At 33.0% G+C, this 19,109-nt stretch overlaps 2 protein-coding genes across 2 annotated transcripts; both read right to left on the reverse strand.

Moving 5' to 3' along the window:
* Window positions 1-13,365: 13,365 nt before the first annotated feature.
* On the reverse strand, window positions 13,366-14,985 carry LOC145312883 (uncharacterized). The gene is made up of 3 exons (XM_080152108.1): window positions 14,782-14,985; window positions 14,481-14,548; window positions 13,366-14,162 (listed from the first exon to the last, which is right to left on the reverse strand). The coding sequence occupies exons 1-3, from the start codon at window positions 14,796-14,798 to the stop codon at window positions 13,915-13,917; spliced, it is 333 nt and encodes a 110-aa protein (XP_080008234.1). The 5' UTR covers window positions 14,799-14,985; the 3' UTR covers window positions 13,366-13,914.
* A 1,289-nt stretch (window positions 14,986-16,274) lies between these two features.
* On the reverse strand, window positions 16,275-18,565 carry LOC145312258 (uncharacterized). Its single transcript, XM_080151492.1, has 4 exons — window positions 18,460-18,565; window positions 18,099-18,230; window positions 17,484-17,594; window positions 16,275-17,288 (listed from the first exon to the last, which is right to left on the reverse strand). Exons 1-4 carry the CDS (start codon window positions 18,546-18,548, stop codon window positions 17,204-17,206), a joined length of 417 nt encoding a protein of 138 aa, XP_080007618.1. The 5' UTR covers window positions 18,549-18,565; the 3' UTR covers window positions 16,275-17,203.
* Window positions 18,566-19,109: the final 544 nt, after the last annotated feature.

A 19,109-nucleotide genomic window follows, 5' to 3' on the forward strand; every position in this document is an offset into this window, starting at 1 on the left:
TTAAAATAAAATCATAAAATTAATACCAGTTTAGTTAGCCCCAGACCTTCAGCCATTCGGAGCCTACTAAACTAATTTTAATCTTATTTCTTTTCATTTTTATATCCGTGGAAAACTGTTTTATAATACGATGCGATATATAACTATATCCTATCACTTCATCCTATCTATATTTTTCTCTATTTTCTTTATTTGTTTCCTATGTAATCAAAAAGAAAACTCCATTGAAATGTTAAACTTACTTCTACTCCTTTTCCTGTCTATTAAGTTAACTTTAAATGTACACTCAGAGACTTAAAATTGCTAAAATTATATATTTTTATACTAGTTTAGGGCTGGTTGTAATTTCTTTAAATGAATTGAAATTTTTTATAAAGGAAGCTTCTTCAATTATGGACAATCCCCTTCGACATAACGAATAGCTTTTATCGTTAATTTAGAATTGTTCTAGAAATTGCAAACTTTGTTTGATGATTCCTGTAACAGTTAGGTACTATTGGAGAGCGTAGCAACTCTTTATTAATTAATACAAAGACTCTACTCTACATTCATTTAAAACATGTTTATTTTTTATATTGAATGATATGATGATCTAGAGGTTTAAAACTATCATTTATAACCACAAGAGGATACCTTTAAATGCTATAAATCTTACTTCTTGACCTTAAACAACTTAGATTTGGTTTTTCTGCATTGTGATTACTTTCAAACTCCGTCCGTCCTGTTCAATTCAACCAGGTTTACCAGCGGAGCTATAAACATTTTTTTTCTATTTTTACAATAAAGATTACACAATTAGAAATGGGGGGAGGGGGTAGAAGTTTACCCTAACCTTTAACTTTAGTTTTAAAGAAAAAGTTTTTGGGGGGAGTCATTTTTCTCAAATTGATGCTTATTTTAACAATAAATTTAGAGTATAGATGTATAAACAGATAGCTACAAACATTCCTTAAGCAAAGACCTAAAGCTCTGCAGAAGGTTGTTTATCGATAGAAATTTTGCTTTCTCCCTTAGCTGCTAGAAAGCTCATATGCTGTCATTGGATAAGGTTTGAAGAAATAATCAAAATCACCAACTTGTTGGTATAAGGATTTGGGGGACCTTTATTATAAATTAAAGTCATCTGCCCAATTGTACAAGAGTTAAAACAATTAAATCAAAAGATTTTAGTGTAAAACTATTTGTAAATAAGAGTATAAGAATAAGATATTGTTATCAACGACAAAAAAAATGTTTTGCCTAGTTTTTGTAAAAAATTTTGAGCATATTTATCATTTAAAATCAATGCTATCTTTTCAAAAGTGTTTCCATTAATTTGTTTGTGTTTTGTAAGCAAACCCTGTTTTATTATTATTTGTACTGTGTTATTTTATTTGAATATATATTTCAAAGATAGCTATTTTTTTAAAAAAATAAACTGAGATGAATGTCGGAATTTTCTTATTAAACATAATAATGTATATATAATTAGAATAGTAAGACCTTGAAAATAAGCGATAAATTATTAGATGATAATTATCAGTAAATTTAACAGAATTTAAACGTAATTATTACAAAGCTAGCTAAAAAAGTGTTGACAAAAAATAATAATCCTTTTAATCAATAGAACATTATAACAAGGATAATAATATCAAGTGTAGCAGCATTTAGAAAATATGTCTTTCTAAAATCAATTGATTTAATGAATAAAATATTGAAAATATAGCAATGTTCAGATTTTTATGATTTTCAGGAATTGAAAATAAATACATTCATTTGGTTGCTGATGTAAAAAGAAGAGAAGGGCATGTATAGAGTCATAAAAGAGCTGCAATGATTTACATATATTTAATAGGATGTAAAATCCTTTTATCAAAGTCAAATACAGATTAATTTTTATTTAACTCATTGGAAAAAAATCTGGACTTACTGATAGACAAAGTGAATTATAGAGTAGCTTCTCTACTAAATATATAGATATATAAATAGACATGCGCAGAAGCTACGTAGGAGCTACGGACAGTTCTAATATTTCGGAAAGCGGAAAGGAAGAAAGATATCTATCTATTACTGGGAAAAACATTTAAAAGCCCCCTCAAAAGAAAAATATTTTAAAAACAAATTAAACCTATATTGATTTTAATTTGAACCTTAATATTGCTATTTTTAAAAATTGGCATTGATATCTACTTTCCGAAATGATTGTATTGTTAGCAGCTTGAAGTGAAAATAATTTACTGAAAGTCCAAATTTTTACAGTTTTATAATTTTTTGACAATGCTAAAATTGATTTGTTTCCTTCATTAATTTTAAGATATATCCATTATTTATTAAGGAAAAACACAAATATATGTTAAATTTTATAGTTAGGGCATTGTTTCTAATAATGAAAAATCCTGTATAAAACTCGGCCATTTTAGGGTCCAAGCTGTCAAATTTCTTGACCAATATGAATATGTTAGTAGGTCTTTGCCATAGTTCTATGTAGCCATATACCATCGACCCCTCTATACTCTAACTTTATTATTTTAACAAAATTATTATTTTTATTTAATTCATCTAAAGTACATTTTTAAATCTCTAAATTCAGGATATATGTTTGATGTTTATTTTAACAGGACTTTTCAGTGCATTAAAGATGCTGTACACTTTTTACACATCTCAGTATTATTTTAATGTGATTTTACAAGTTTTGAATCCGTATGAAATTTTGGCCATGTAAAATATTACAAATGGATGGATGGACACAAACATCTGAATTTACAAAGTAGAGATTTTTTAGTTTGTTCGTTAAGATCTCTAAATCATTCCTACATTTTAGGAGCATCGCCTAGGATATTTTTCATTAATACGTCTATGAATGGTTAGCCTTATTTTATTTTAACTTCTCACCGTCAAAAATTTTTTTTACACTGTGAATTAAGAAAGTTTAACATGAAGATTTTAAAAGGTATATTATTTGTATATTGGTAATGTAGATTATTATGTCAAGAAAACATACACATACTTCAACAAGGATAACAGCATCCATATAAGCTAAGCTCTGAAACGTTAGAACTAACGAACATTAACGTCTAGCAGAGTGTTACAACTGAATAAGCAGAATATAAACTTTAAAAATTCGTTAAAAAACTGCTTAAAGGTAAGGTTAAAGGTAATGTTTCAGGATATATATTACATTTTTAGAACTTGATTATAGAGATGCTTCTCTTATAACATTGTACTTTGTTGTCTTAGGATTGTCTTTGTTGTTTTCTAAAACTCAAATCAATCGGATTATTATATCACATAAATATTTGTTGTTAAAAAAGTTAAAAAATCAACATGTTTCACATGGACGTGAGGACATTCTGCTAATGATTATAGAGTTGCTATGCTTTCAAAATCGTACCTAACTTCTACAGGAATCACCATGCAAAATTTGAAATCGATAGGAAAATTCTAACATGACTAAATTAACGAAAAATCTATCCGTTCCGGACAGACGTACGAACGGACCGACCCTAATTATAGAAAGAAACTTCTCTTTTAAAAATACCTTAACAAGATCTAAATTAATTCAGTGTTATTTGTTGTCTGTGTGTACTTGTGCAAGTAATATTACAAGAAGTTGACACCTAATATATTACCTACCTAGAATCTACAACCTTTACCAAAATTTCCAAACATTTCTATTTTGTAATTGCATTCTATGGTTATAGGAATAAATGTATAAATTTATAAGCATAGATGTATAACCCAAATAACTACCTGTCTTAAGTGGTGGGGGCCTTTTGTGTCTGCTAGCAAATTTCTTTCTACTTTTGTAGCGAATTGGCTGTGTTCTTAATTCCGACGCTATAGGCTAATATTCATATACCCAATTGAAAGTCTACATTCACCCCATCATTGAAAGAGTTACTTATAGCTCGTACCTCCAATATTCTTTTAGATTAATGTTATAATACATTGTGGATAGATTTTATATTTTTCCCGATTTTTGTAATATCTAATATTCCTTTACACAAATCCACTAAATTCAAACATGCTTTCTTTATTTCATATGTATAACTAATACCCTGTCACGTGTGGTTGAGTGTAATTTATTCCTTTATCTGTATGTCTGTTTGGAGGGTTAAACAATAAACATGTATTCTAATTGCAGGATTAGAGAATTTTTTAAATTGGGAGATTGAAAAAATATGTTTTCCTTATATAAAAGTAAAAGGATATCTATGTGACTGTCTGTACTTAAGGATCTTGCTAACCGCTGAACCGATATGGTTCTCTTTTGCAGTGTAGCTTCCCATAGGTTCTGAAAAGGTTCAAAACTAATTGGTGCTTGACCACTAGCCATATAAAATAAATTTAACTACAAATAAAACAAGATTGACAACATCCATAAAAGCGAAGCTCTAAAACGGTATGACAGACGAACATTAACTTGTGTAGAGTGTAAGAACTGAATATACAAAATAAGAATATAAGTTTTGACAAAATTATACCTAAATTTATTGCAAAATTCTTAAATATAGAATTCTGTTTAAGAGCATACTGACATTTTTTGGACTTGATTAATAATCAATTATTATAGTGATGCCTCGCTCATAATATTGTACCTTATTGTAATCGGAATCAGTAAACTAAAAATCAGGTCAATCGGATGATTCATCACATAAAAAATTGTTGTTAAAAAAGTTAAAAAAAAAACATTTAAAATGGACATACGGACATTCTGGTAATGATTATAGAGTCGCTACGCTTTCTAAATCGTACCTAACTACTACAGGAATCATGATGTAAAGTTTGAAATCGATAGGAAAATTCTAACATGCCTAAATTAATGAAAAAAGCTTTCCGTAACGGACGGACTGAAAAACCTTATTATAGAAAAGCCTCCCTTTTGAAAATACATCAAATAAACTTTAAGATAATTATTGAGTTTACATGTTAAAATCTTGTTGATATTCAAATGAACATAAAACTGCTGTTTAAAAGCTAAAGTTGGTATTAACTGCATTTAGAGGAAGTAATTTATGAAAATAAAACTAATTTAATGAGGACTTTGTGTTGTAAGAATATCTTCAAATATCTAGTTATTATTATATTATATTGTTTTAAACAATGTTCAAAATACTTTTTAAATACATCAATTTCATGATATGAATCGCACAGAAGTTTTTCAATTTTTTCAATATTTTATTGATTTTAACCGTACTTATCCATTTGAATTCAACATCATTTCTTTTTTTTAACCATAACGTCAGTTCCTTAATCGGTTGGGTGGGGGGAGTGTGTTGGCCTTTAAAGAGCTAGAAGGCTATATACAAATGTCTCCTGAGCTGGATCTTTAAATCATTTTAGTGGTGAGCCAGATCGGGGTGAGCCAACTTTCAACCAACGAGAGCACAGCATTTTATGAAATGCCGCGCTGTGATTGGCTGAAATTCGGCTCACCCCGATCTGGCTCACCACTAAAATGATTTAAAGATCCAGCTATGTTTGATAACAAATTTCAGTTTATAAACATATTTTGCTTCCTTAACCTTTTTATTTTCCAACCTTTGTGTTTAGGTTCTTTAAATTCATCATTATTTATGACTACTCGTCCATTTTCTATTTAAGTAATTAGTTTAATTATCACTTTATTCTGTAACTCAATTATTTAGTCGAATTTATTTATTTATTTTTATCACTAGCGGCTACGCCCCTAAAGGCGTCTAGAGGCACTTGAGGAGAGGAGAGTCGAATTTTATAACCCAATTTATTATTTTAGATTCTTAATTTTAGTTTTAAAAAAAAAAAAAATTTGAGTTGGGGGGTTTCTATAGGCGATTTCTCTTGGGAGGGTGGTGGTACCCTACCCCCAAATAAATCTTCCTAGGACCTATGAGAAGCTACCCTGTTAAGGAGAACCCGATCTGTTCAGCGGTTAGCGAGATCCTTCGGTACAAAGACACAGACCAACAAACACACATACATCCCGTTACTTTAGTATAAGCATCTATGATGACCTCTCGGGGGCTTGGTTTCGCTTTGGGTTCTAGACCTCTTCCTGCACCTAGAAACATACTCCGCGTTTCATAATTGCAGAATAAAGTGCCTATTCACCCGATAGACAAAATACCCTTTGATTGCACGATCTTTGTCAGGAAGTCCTAACTGTGTCTGGAATAGTAGTATTAGGTACAATTTTTAACGTCTCTAGTATTATTAGCATCTAAGTAGGGAAATATTAAAATTGGAACTCTAATTGTATATCTCTATTATTTTGCCAACATTCGAGAGAGAGAGAGAGAGAGAGAGAGAGAAGGAGAGAGAGAGAGGGAGAGAGGGAGAGAGAGGGAGAGAGAGAGAACAGAGAGAGATAGAGAAGATAGAGAGAGAGAAAGAGAGAGAAGAGAGAGAGAGAGAGAGAGATTGAGAGAGAGAGAGAGAGAGAAAGAGAGAGATAGAGAAGATAGAGAGAGAGAGAAAGAGAGAGAAGAGAGAGAGAGAGAGAGAGGGAGAGAGAGAGAGAAGGAGAGAGAGAGAAAAAAAAAGAGAGAGAGAGAGAATGAGAGAGAGAGAGAATGAGAGAGAGAGGGAGAGAGAGAGAGAGAGAGAGAGAGAGAGAGAGAGAGAGAGAGAGAGAGGGAGAGAGAGAGAGAATGAGAGAGGGAGAGAGAGAGAGAGAGAGATATAAAGAGATAAATAGAGAGAATCTGCAATAGTTCAGAAAAGCAACTCTAATTCTTTATCTCTATTATTTTGGCAACAGTCTATATTCAATATTCTAAGCAATTCTATGAATTAATGCTAGTCAAAGTCCCAGCCATATTTAAGGATGTAGGGATAGGAAAAAAGACAGAAAGACGTACAGACTAGGGTTTGGCCGGATAGCCGGTTTGGCTTGATATCCGGACATTTTCAATATCCGGCCAGATACCAGATATCCGGCTGATTTCCAATACCAGATATCCGATAATTTGCCGGATATCGAACGTTGGCCAGATAACAAACCGAATACTGGGTATCCGGTATCTGGCCAAAAAGTATCCGGCCCAACCCCTGACAGACCTCAAGACAAAATTTAGAAAAATAGACAAGGATGGCAACATCCATAAGTAGGAAGCTAGTAAAAGTGGCGGCACAGATTATGACGTCAAAAAAATAACCAATAACAGGCCAGTATACACTGTAATTGACCAATGGTAAAATATATAGTGGCCTATCATTGGTTAATTGGTCATAAACTGTGCCGCCACTTTTACTAGCTTCATTAGTAGCCAACCACAAATAAAAATCATATATAAACAAACAGACAAAGTTAGATGTAGAGAGAATATTTAGTTCTCATATAATAAAATGTAAGAGAGAACGAATCTGCTATAATTAGGAAAAAGCAAAAAAATAAAACAGACTAATTTATATATTTTTTTTAATAAATTCGATAGACAGAAAATGGATAAAATGATATAGAAACATTATTTATTATCTCATCGTATTATAGACAGCTTTCTGCAGATATTAAAATGAAAATTTTAAGATTAAAACCAGTTTTGTATGCCCAAAGTGGCCAAAGGCATTGGATAACAAAACTGGTATTTATTTTATGATATGTGTTTTAATATTTGTAGATAATTTCTTTAATATAATGCTATACATGATTTTTCATTATGGCTGAGAACACGTTCTAATCCAGCGAATATCAATCGGTTTTAAAGCCATACTGGAAAATGATTGCAAATTCTTACTTTTGTTATAAAAACTATATCTTTATCTCTGAGCCACGCTAAGCCTATTCTAACAATTATTTCCAGGAATATTTCTGTTTACCTAAAAACTTTTTCCAATTTTAAGAGAATTATATTTTTACCCTTACAAATAATTCTAGCATTATGAATTTCATTGAAGCCTTGATTTTATAGGGAAATTATATTTATCAACTTAATGGATATATGATATACGTGGATATATTGTCAGGGTAAAAATTGTCGTTAATGCAGCTTGCTAATATGGTCCTTATTTATTGGACAGTTTGTTCATCAAGTAAGAGGGGATGGGGTAAAGGTGGTTGATGAGTGGTACGATATTTTAGACCGCTGCTGCGAGTCATATACATGAAAATCTGATGCAACATCCAAGTAATAATATATCCATTTTATCAACCTGTAGACAAAGTAACACGGTCTTAACAAGATTTTCGTAAAATTCTTTTTATACAAACATTTTTGGGCAGCTTTAAGTCTACTTAATATTTTATCTAGTTGTTAAAAATTTTAATTTCTTTTCTCGGTCGCGAGTTTAAAAAGCACATTATTTTGCTTTGTAAGATAAGAAGTGTAAGCCAATAATAAGTTTTTATATCCTTTATGTCTACAGTGTCAGTGACAAGGGAGGCTCAATACTAGTTTTTATATCCTTTATGTCTACAGTGTCAGGAACAAGGGAGGCTCAATACTAGTTTTTATATCCTTTATGTCTACAGTGTCAGGGACGAGGGAGACTCAATACTAGTTTTTATATCCTTTATATGTACAGTGTCAGGGACAAGGGAGGCTCAATACTAGTTTTTATAACCTTTATGTCTACAGTGTTAGGGACAAGGGAGGCTCAATACTAGTTTTTATATCCTTTATGTCTACAGTGTCAGGGACAAGGGAGGCTCAATACTAATTTTTATATCCTTTATGTCTACAGTGTCAGGGACAAGGGAGGCTCAATACTAATTTTTATATCCTTTATATCTACAGTGTCAGGGACAAGGGAGGATCAATACTAGTTTTTATATACTTTATGTCTACAGTGTCAGGGACAAGGGAGGATCAATACTAGTTTTTATATACTTTATGTCTACAGTGTCAAGGACAAGGGAGGCTCAATACTAGTCTTTATTTCCTTTATATCTACAGTGTCAGGGACAAGGGAGGATCAATACTAGTTTTTATATACTTTATGTCTACAGTGTCAGGGACAAGGGAGGATCAATACTAGTTTTTATATACTTTATGTCTACAGTGTCAAGGACAAGGGAGGCTCTATACTAGTTTTTATATTATTTATGTCTACAGTGTCAGGGACAAGGGAGGTTCAAAAATATTTTTTTATACCCTAAAATATTGAAAATATAAACACAGCCTAAAACGCTACAGAACAACAGAAAACAATTTGTAAGCAGACAAAAAGGGTCTACACCACTTGGGCCAGGCAGTTGTCTGGATTAAACATATATACTTATACATTTATTGTTTAAGGTAACCGTCCCTTCTTCTTGGTACAATATGGTCTCTATAAAAATGTTTTATCAGAGACAAGATAATTTTCTCTCTCACATTTTACCTTTTTTCAACACGGGTGTCAGATTTAAAAATGTATATGTATTTACTTGGATGTTACACCAGATTACCATGTACTCAAATAAAGTGAAACTCGTAGCTTGCTAAAGTAACGATACCCTCTTTCCACCCCCTTTACTCTATTTCCTTCACTCCTATTGGATGAAAGATTTGACCAATAAAAAATGTCCATGTTAGCAACGTAAATTAAAATAATATACAAGTATATTCTGTTCTATATCCATTAGTACACCATAAAATAATGTTGAAAATGTAAAAAATATAGGTTATAAACTGGTATATACAGGGTGTTTTTTTAATAAGTTAAAAGTATTGCTTAATTTAACCCACTTGCCATTGACAGAAATTAATAATCTATATCTTAAATTCTTCATTGATGTGGGACATTTTGTATAAGAAAAAAATATTTTGCGATTTTCAACAAGTTCTGCCTTAAAAACCAGTTTTTCCAAAGTACCTATTTTTGGAACATGACTAATTTAAAGGGTTTACAAAAATGCGTACATTTTTAAAAATCAAATTGCGCGGCTTGTGTTAATAGTAGAAAAATGTTATGCATATTGTTAGAATCGTCATAAACTCTAGTTTTTAGGTGTTTAACCCTTACAGATCGGGCCACAATTCCCACCTTAATAGATTGGGGGGGGGGTCATATTGACCCCCCCCTCTATCTCGGCTTCTGTTACAGATAAAGTCATAAAATTTTTTTTCTGGTGGTTCATGTGTACTTTTAGAGAAAATTACTTTTTCTAGTCATAGCGGCCAGGCCGCTCCTTAGCCGCTTTTTTGCGGCCAGCTGCCAAATTTTAAAACAGCTGTAGAGCGGCCAATTTTGCAGCTAGGATGACCAAATTTTAGGATGAACTTTTATTTTTCATAACAAAAAAATTACTTTTTCTGATCATCGCCGAAAAACGGCAAATAACGTAAACTGCCATTTTCAGCGGTTACGGCGGTAAAACGGCGGTTGGCGCCGCCAATTAATATTTTTATCTTTTTATTGTTGCTCAAGAATTTACCAAAAAAAATTTTAGGTCTCTAGCTGTAATAGAAGCCACAATATTCATGATATATGTCTGTAGTAAAAGCCGGACAAAAATCGGTCATAAAGTCGGTCAAACGGTCATAACACCACTTTTCTCATAAGGTCATTGATATCTCAGTATTCACCAAAAAAATTTTAGGTTTCTACCTTATACACAAAAGTCATAATGTAGAAATTAAGATTTATTTAGAATTTTTTTAAAATTTTGGTGCTACCCAACCGACTTTGACCGGACACCACGACCGACACAGACCAGATATCTTAATAAAATCAACTCTTGCCGACGCATAATTACTAAACTTAAAAAGTCATGAAGTCACAGCTCTCCATCTTACCTACAAAAAAAATTACATTGAAAAAACTAGAGGGGGGGGGGTCAATATGACCCCCCCCCCCGATCTGTAAGGGTTAAGAACTATTTCTGTGCTACGTATAGTTTAGGAGCTACGTGGTAAAATGTTCCAACTTACTTAAAATTTTCAACACTTCTCACATTTTCCAATGTAACTTCTATACTACAAATAGCCTGTATGTGTTACATATATTTCCTAAAACTAGAGTTTATGACAATTCTAACGGTATGCGTAACATTTTTCTACTATTAACACAAGCCGCGCAATTTGATTTTTAAAAATGTACGCATTTTTGCACACTCTCTAAATTAGTCCAGATCCAAAAATAGGTACTTTGGTAAAACCGGTTTTTAAGGCAGAATTTGTTGAAAATCGCCAAATATTTTTTTCTCATACAAAATGTCCCACATCAATGAAGAATTTAAGATATAGATTATTAATTTCTGTCAATGGCAAGTGGGTTAAATTAAGCAATACTTTTAACTTATTAAAAAAAACACCCTGTATAACAAATAATTTTATATTGAAAAACAAAAATTATAATTTCCAAAAGCTGTTTACATTCATTGTTAAGCAAATTGTTTTAAATAAAAAAATCACATTTTTCTTAATTTTTTTTCAATGTGATACCCCTTGTTAAAATAGTAAAAATCAGGAAACGGAGAAAAGAAAAAAGTTTCACAAAACTGTAACAAAACAAAACTTAAAAAGAATAGATATTTTAATTTTCTAATAATGTTTTGAAATAATTGTGTTTATCAAAAATCAAGCAGACTAATGTAATCCTTTCGCCTCTTATTTTTAACTATTTAAAGAATTGCGAGGCACTCAAAAAATACTTCTGTAAAGATTAGGGAAGCTTCATACAAGTAATAGAGTGCCCTTGGGTTAATGACTAATAAATACTTCTAGATAAAGAGGGATTTAAGTACAGGGACGTCCAAGCTTTTTATTATGAGGGTTTTTGAAATTGCTGAAAAAGTAAGGGGTTTTAAAGTTTGATGGGGGTAAAAAACACCAATTTATCCCAATCCTTGGGCGATAAGGTACACTTTTTTTGACATGCTTTACTATATAAAAGGTGCGGTTGGCTTGTAAGACATCCATTTGTTGCAGTTTTCCACGGGGGGCCAATATAAACTGATTGCACACACACACAGTACCATATCATTTCATTACAAAGATTGGATTCTCAGATATATTTACACTTAAACACATACATACACACACACACACACACACACACACACACACACACACACACAAACACACACACACACACACACACACACACACACACACACACACACACACACACACACTTAAACACACACACACAGCTAAATACACTTCACACAAACGCCTAAATTTTTAGAGTAAACGTGTTAAAACAAAGAATAGTTATTTCTCACATCGTATTATAAACAGCTTTCCGCGGATATAGAATGTACAATTATAAGATTAAAACCAGTTTTTTAGCCGTTTGAAATCCGTTTCAAACGGCTAAAAACTGGTTTTAATCCTATGATTGTATATTTTTATATTCTTAGAAAGCTGGATATAATACGATGCTAGACATAGTTTTTTCGTATGGATGAGAACCAGTTCCTATTCACCGGATTCGAATGAATACGAGAAACCAATTTATTCTTTTAAATTTCGCTTACCGCTTAATTTTGTTGGTTTTCTGCTGTTTTTACGACAATTAACGATGTTCTGGTAGATGCAATTTTTCAAAAATTTTATATTAAGCAACTTTAAGCTTTTTGAGTGTCTTCATATCTCGCGAATAGCAATGGGGTAGTGGCAATATAATTAATTAGAAGTTAGAATTAAAGTTATCTATAATACAAAGTAGAACGATGTCTGTTTGTTTGTTTGTCTGTCTGTCTGTTTGTAGCGAAGGATCTCGCTTACCGCTGAACCGATCGGGTTCTCCTTAACAGGGTAGCTTCTCATAAGTCCCGGGAAGGTTTATAACTATTTTGGGGGAGGGTACCACCACCCTATCAGGAGAAATCGCCCCTAGAAAAAAATTACTCCTTCCGAAAAAGAGACTCCAACGAAACATAAACCAACTATTTCTGTAATTAGTTATTTTAAATAAAAAAAAAACATTTAAAGTGCCACTAGAGGCCTCTAGGGGCGTAGCCGCTAGTTGTTTATGATTGTTTCCCAGGATCGAATTAATACCATAAAAAAACCTAGTTTTTACCACTTTTATGGTAAAATTTTACCAGCCTATACGATTTAAAAGGTGGTAAAATTTTACCGTAATCGTGGTAAAAACACTTTTGGTGGTACTCTGTGACGCTTTTTACCAGCGATTTTTACCACAATTATTGGTAAAATTTTACCAGATTTCCGGTAAAATATTACCATTTTAGGACGCAAATTTATACCAGATTTTGACCAATTTTTACCACTTTTTTGGTAAAATTTACCGCAAATTTCTGGTAGATTTTACCGAAAAAGTGGTAAAACTGTTCAACACCTGGTAATATTTTTGCCCTAAACTGGTAAAATTTTACCAGAAATAGGGTAAATATGGTAAAAATTTACCAATAATTGTGGTAAAAACGGGTGGTAAAAATCACGAGAAAGTGGTAAAAAACGACCTTAATTATAGAAAAACCTCGCTTGTACACAAAACGCAAAAATAAAAAAAAAATTGTTTTCATTATTATCTTTATTGATTGAAACACTTAAACATATTTTTTTACATAATGATTTACATAGGTACGATAGCGCGATACTATATAGGTATATATTCACAGAAATTTTCTTAATTAGTCTATAATTCTAGACGTGGTTTAAATGACCAAATATTACATAGTTTTACAGATAATATAACTGCATGTTTAATCGGTTTAAGCTGAGAAATTAACACAAATATACATAGGTTTTAATTGCTGAGATCTGGATTCTAATTGTACTTTATACTAGAACATTTTTATACACAAGAAAAATATATTACGAAGTTACTTTCCATTATTAAATTTTCAAAAATTTGCTATATAGGAATAGCGGTTTCAAATATAATATTATATGAATATTCTCATCGTCAGAACAAAACTGTCAAAACTGTCATATAGATTAATGTACGTACAAATTAAAGGTGGTTAAACATATTTTTGACTCAAGATATCTTGATATATATCACTTTTTTATCACAAATAGTTTATATATGATCTGACTGGAAGGACTATTATACATCAGCTTACTTTTGTCCTTCTTTTCTTTGTTTTTGCCTCTTGTGAAAGAAGACGCGGCAGTCTGGACACATATAGGTGCATTCGATGAGTCTTGTGTTCAATGGCAGCTCGCTTCGGGGACTGCGTCCATGGGCGCAGGTCTTGATTTTCCCCGGTGTTGCACTTCTTTTGCGCCTACTCAGTTTTGATGCTGGCGTGATTGTAGGAGGGGGTGGTTCAAACATCTCCTGCTCATCATCTGACACCCGATACACTGAAATTAAAATATTTTTTAAAATTACTTTTTTTTACAAAAAAATACTTCAATTTTACAATAGTTTTTTTTTCTAGCCTAACCTAACCTAGTGTATTAATAGAAAGAGTAATATTTCTAGTTTTAGCCTAGCCTAGCCTAGCCTAGCCTATTCTAACCTAACCTAACCTAACCTAACCTAACCTAACCTAACCTAACCTAACCTAACCTAACCTAGTGTAATAATACAATGTATTACGGCATTTTCTTAGTGCCTAGTACAGAAATGTTTCACTATATGCTTTGGGCACAGTCGCTAGTATAAATATTGTACTATACCTGGGCTTTTTGGTCCTGGATTCTTTATGTTCTCATAAATTATATCAAAATCCGGTTTGTCTTCCATCCTGAAATTAAACAATCTATACTACAAAGTAAAACGATTTTTGTTTGTATGTAGCGAAGGATCTTGTTAACCGCTGAACCGATCGGGTTCTTCTCATAGGTACCGGCAAGGGAAGGGAGTGGCAAAAGAAACTTTAAGGATATACTTCATATTAGAGGGTTTAGCGTACAGAAAAATCATTTACAACACAGTCGCCAGGATAAAGTAGTAAAAACAATTTTTAAAAAATCTTACTTTGCTGGTGTTTCCATAACAGTGACTTCCTTAACCTCGTTCTCATCCGAATTTTCTGGAGAGCCAGCTGCAGCTGTTTTGTTCCTGAATTAAACAATATATATATAATAATCTATTTAAATTAAGTAGTTAACTTTTTGGTTCCACATTTACCCCTTCCACCTTACCCAGCTAGAGGCGTACTTGCTAGTACTCGCTTTTAATAAATAAAGGAACACGTTGAATTTGTCTTGACAGAAAAATCATTTACAACACTGTCGCCCGGATAAAGTATGAAAAAATAATATTAAAAGAAATATCTTACTTTGCTTCTCCTTCCATAACAGAGGCTTGTCCGACCTTCTGGTCATCCTTTTGTGCCGCCGGACATTTCTCGGATTGCTCCCTGAATTAAGCAATCATATTATTATTAAATAGTAAACTTTTTATGGTCCACATTTACCACTCCCACCTTACCCCTAGAGGCATACTTGCTATAGTTTTGTAATATATAAAGGTGAATTTGTCTGTACCGAAAAATCATTTACAACACAGTCGCCCGGATAAAGTATGAAAAAAGATTATTAAAAGAAACTAGTGGCTACGCCCCTAGAAACCTCTAGGGGCACTTAAGGTTGGAAGGGGAAAAATCAACATCTTCCCATTTTCAATTTCAGTTTCAGAAGAGTAAAAATATTTTTTGGGGGAGGGGGTGAAGACACCCTGCACAAAAATAGTTTAAAACCTTTCCAGGACCTATAAGAAGCTTCACTTTAAAGGAGAACAATATCGGTTTAGCGGTTATCCTTCGGGACAGACAAAAAACGCTTACTACTTTATATAATAGGATATCTTACTTTGCTTCTCCTTCCATAACAGAGGCTTGTCCGACCTTCTGATCATCATTTTGTGCCGCCGGACATTTCTCGGATTGCTCCCTGAATTAAGCAATCATATTATTATTAAATAGTAAACTTTTTATGGTCCACATTTACCACTCCCACCTTACCCCTAGAGGCATACTTGCTAGTTTTGTAATATATAAAGGTGAATTTGTCTGTACCGAAAAATCATTTACAACACAGTCGCCCGGATAAAGTATGAAAAAAGATTATTAAAAGAAACTAGTGGCTACGCCCCTAGAAACCTCTAGGGGCACTTAAGGTTGGAAGGGGAAAAATCTACATCTTCCCATTTTCAATTTCAGTTTCAGAAGAGTAAAAATATTTTTTGGGGGAGGGGGTGAAGACACCCTGCACAAAAATAGTTTAAAACCTTTCCAGGACCTATAAGAAGCTTCACTTTAAAGGAGAACAATATCGGTTTAGCGGTTATCCTTCGGGACAGACAAAAAACGCTTACTACTTTATATAATAGGATATCTTACTTTGCTTCTCCTTCCATAACAGAGGCTTGTCCGACCTTCTGATCATCATTTTGTGCCGCCGGACATTTCTCGGATTGCTCCCTGAATTAAGCAATCATATTATTATTAAATAGTAAACTTTTTATGGTCCACATTTACCACTCCCACCTTACCCCTAGAGGCATACTTGCTAGTTTTGTAATATATAAAGGTGAATTTGTCTGTACCGAAAAATCATTTACAACACAGTCGCCCGGATAAAGTATGAAAAAAGATTATTAAAAGAAACTAGTGGCTACGCCCCTAGAAACCTCTAGGGGCACTTAAGGTTGGAAGGGGAAAAATCTACATCTTCCCATTTTCAATTTCAGTTTCAGAAGAGTAAAAATATTTTTTGGGGGAGGGGGTGAAGACACCCTGCACAAAAATAGTTTAAAACCTTTCTAGGACCTATAAGAAGCTTCACTTTAAAGGAGAACAATATCGGTTTAGCGGTTATCCTTCGGGACAGACAAAAAACGCTTACTACTTTATATAACAGGATATCTTACTTTGCTTCTCCTTCCATAACAGAGGCTTGTCCGACCTTCTGATCATCATTTTGTGCCGCCGGACATTTCTCGGATTGCTCCCTGAATTAAGCAATCATATTATTATTAAATAGTAAACTTTTTATGGTCCACATTTACCACTCCCACCTTACCCCTAGAGGCATACTTGCTAGTTTTTTAATATATAAAGGTGAATTTGTCTGTACCGAAAAATCATTTACAACACAGTCGCCCGGATAAAGTATGAAAAAAGATTATTAAAAGAAACTAGTGGCTACGCCCCTAGAAACCTCTAGGGGCACTTAAGGTTGGAAGGGGAAAAATCAACATCTTCCCATTTTCAATTTCAGTTTCAGAAGAGTAAAAATATTTTTTGGGGGAGGGGGTGAAGACACCCTGCACAAAAATAGTTTAAAACCTTTCCAGGACCTATAAGAAGCTTCACTTTAAAGGAGAACAATATCGGTTTAGCGGTTATCCTTCGGGACAAACAAAAAACGCTTACTACTTTATATAATAGGATATCTTACTTTGCTTCTCCTTCCATAACAGAGGCTTGTCCGACCTTCTGGTCATCCTTTTGTGCCGCCGGACATCTCTTGGATTGCTCCCTGAATTAAGCAATCATATTATAATTAAATAGTAAACTTTTTTTTTGGTCCACATTTACCCCTCCCACCTTACCCCTAGAGGCATACTTGCTAGTTTTGTAATATATAAAGGTGAATTTGTCTGTACCGAAAAATCATTTACAACACAGTCGCCCGGATTAAATACCCAAAAAAGAAGTGAAAAAAATTTCTTACTTTGTTTGTGTTTCCAAACAAGCGATCTCCTCTTCCAAAGAAGCAATTTTTTGCTTTGCTGCCCTAAGGTCTTGTTTTATTTTCTGCATTGTCTCCCATCCATCGTCGTCCCTGAAAAATAAAAAAAAATAATACTAAAGTAACAGGATGTCCGTGTTTATGTACCGAAGGATCTCGATAACCACTGAACAGATCGGGTTCTTCTCATAGGTACCGGCAAGGGAAGGGAGTGGCAAAAGAAACTTTAAGAGATATACTTCATATTAGAGGGTTTAGCGTAGCTGCTAATTTGAAATATCAGGGGTGTATATCCTATATGGGATCCCCTGTTCAGGTGGTGGGGGGAAAATAACTAAAATATGTGTGGTAGGACCAAAAATTTTAGTTCTTTCAATATTTCTCCATTTCCGTCCCTACTTGGTGAGATAAAAATAGGTGGGAAAAAAATACAAAATTTTGTACCACGGGAACAAAATAAATCTTGTGCGTAATGTACACCCCTGAATGAAACTATAATTATTCACCATAACAATAATGTTTATCCTACTCTTTTCAATCCGGCTACTACCACCTTCCGAACAGAAATAGAATGGTAACAAAAATAAATAAACTTACGTAGTGCAATCCAAAGTTAGGTTCAAATCTTCTGTATCAGACGATTTAGGAGGGGTATCAGGCAGGTCAGCCAGCTTAGCAGGCAGCTCAGGCTCAGACACACTCATTTCGTTCTTCTCTTTTTCGCTATCACTGAAATATATAAATATATATTATATATCCCAGGTAATCGGACCTTTGCCCAAAGAAGTAATTACCAAAAAATATGTAATATGTATTTATGTAATTATGTTGTGATGGATTGTCGAATCCGATTCGATGAATGGTTACCAAAATATAGCTAGGGACGGACGGACGGACGGACAGACAGACAGACAGACATCATTCTACTTCGTTTTATACATATTAAAATATTACTCACCCACTTGTGGTTTCCGGCTTCTGTTCTTCGTGCTGTTCGTCTCTCTCTAAGTCGGCTGCTGCTGTGGCTGACATGGACATGTCGGACATTCTATATTAAATTTGAAAAGAAACAAATTATCACTGGTAATTATAAATTTTCATGAATAAATGTCCAAAAAACTGACGTAGGGAATTTTAATATAATAGGGTCCAGCAAGATCACATATTGGTATATCTTATATTGTAAACAAGTATATAGACAAATTTCATTTACAAAAAGTTAATACAAATTTGAAACGTTCTCTTTTTTAATTACAGCACAGAAACATTACGGATTTTACCATGGAAATCTACCACCGTATTAATTAAAACATTCCCTACGATAACTGTCATATATATAATATTTATATACAAAATTAAACAAATATATAAAATTAACAAAAGCTAGTTGTGAATACTTTTTTTCCTTAGTTTAGGGGGTAAACTACAACTGCTATATACTGAATTACAAAAAATGCAACAGATTATACAACAAAAAATTTTCAGTTTAAGCTCTTAACTTTAAGCTCATTAAACTTAATTGGTGGAAAGGGGTAGTTTCACAAAATGCATTTGAACTTAATTTTGTGAATTGCATATTTTTCTTTGTTAAGATGGTAAAAGTACGTG

The sequence above is a fragment of the Acartia tonsa genome, chromosome 2, assembly GCF_053477335.1.
Source record: "Acartia tonsa isolate MP-2025a chromosome 2, ASM5347733v1, whole genome shotgun sequence".
NCBI classification, from domain to species: Eukaryota; Metazoa; Arthropoda; class Copepoda; order Calanoida; family Acartiidae; genus Acartia; species Acartia tonsa.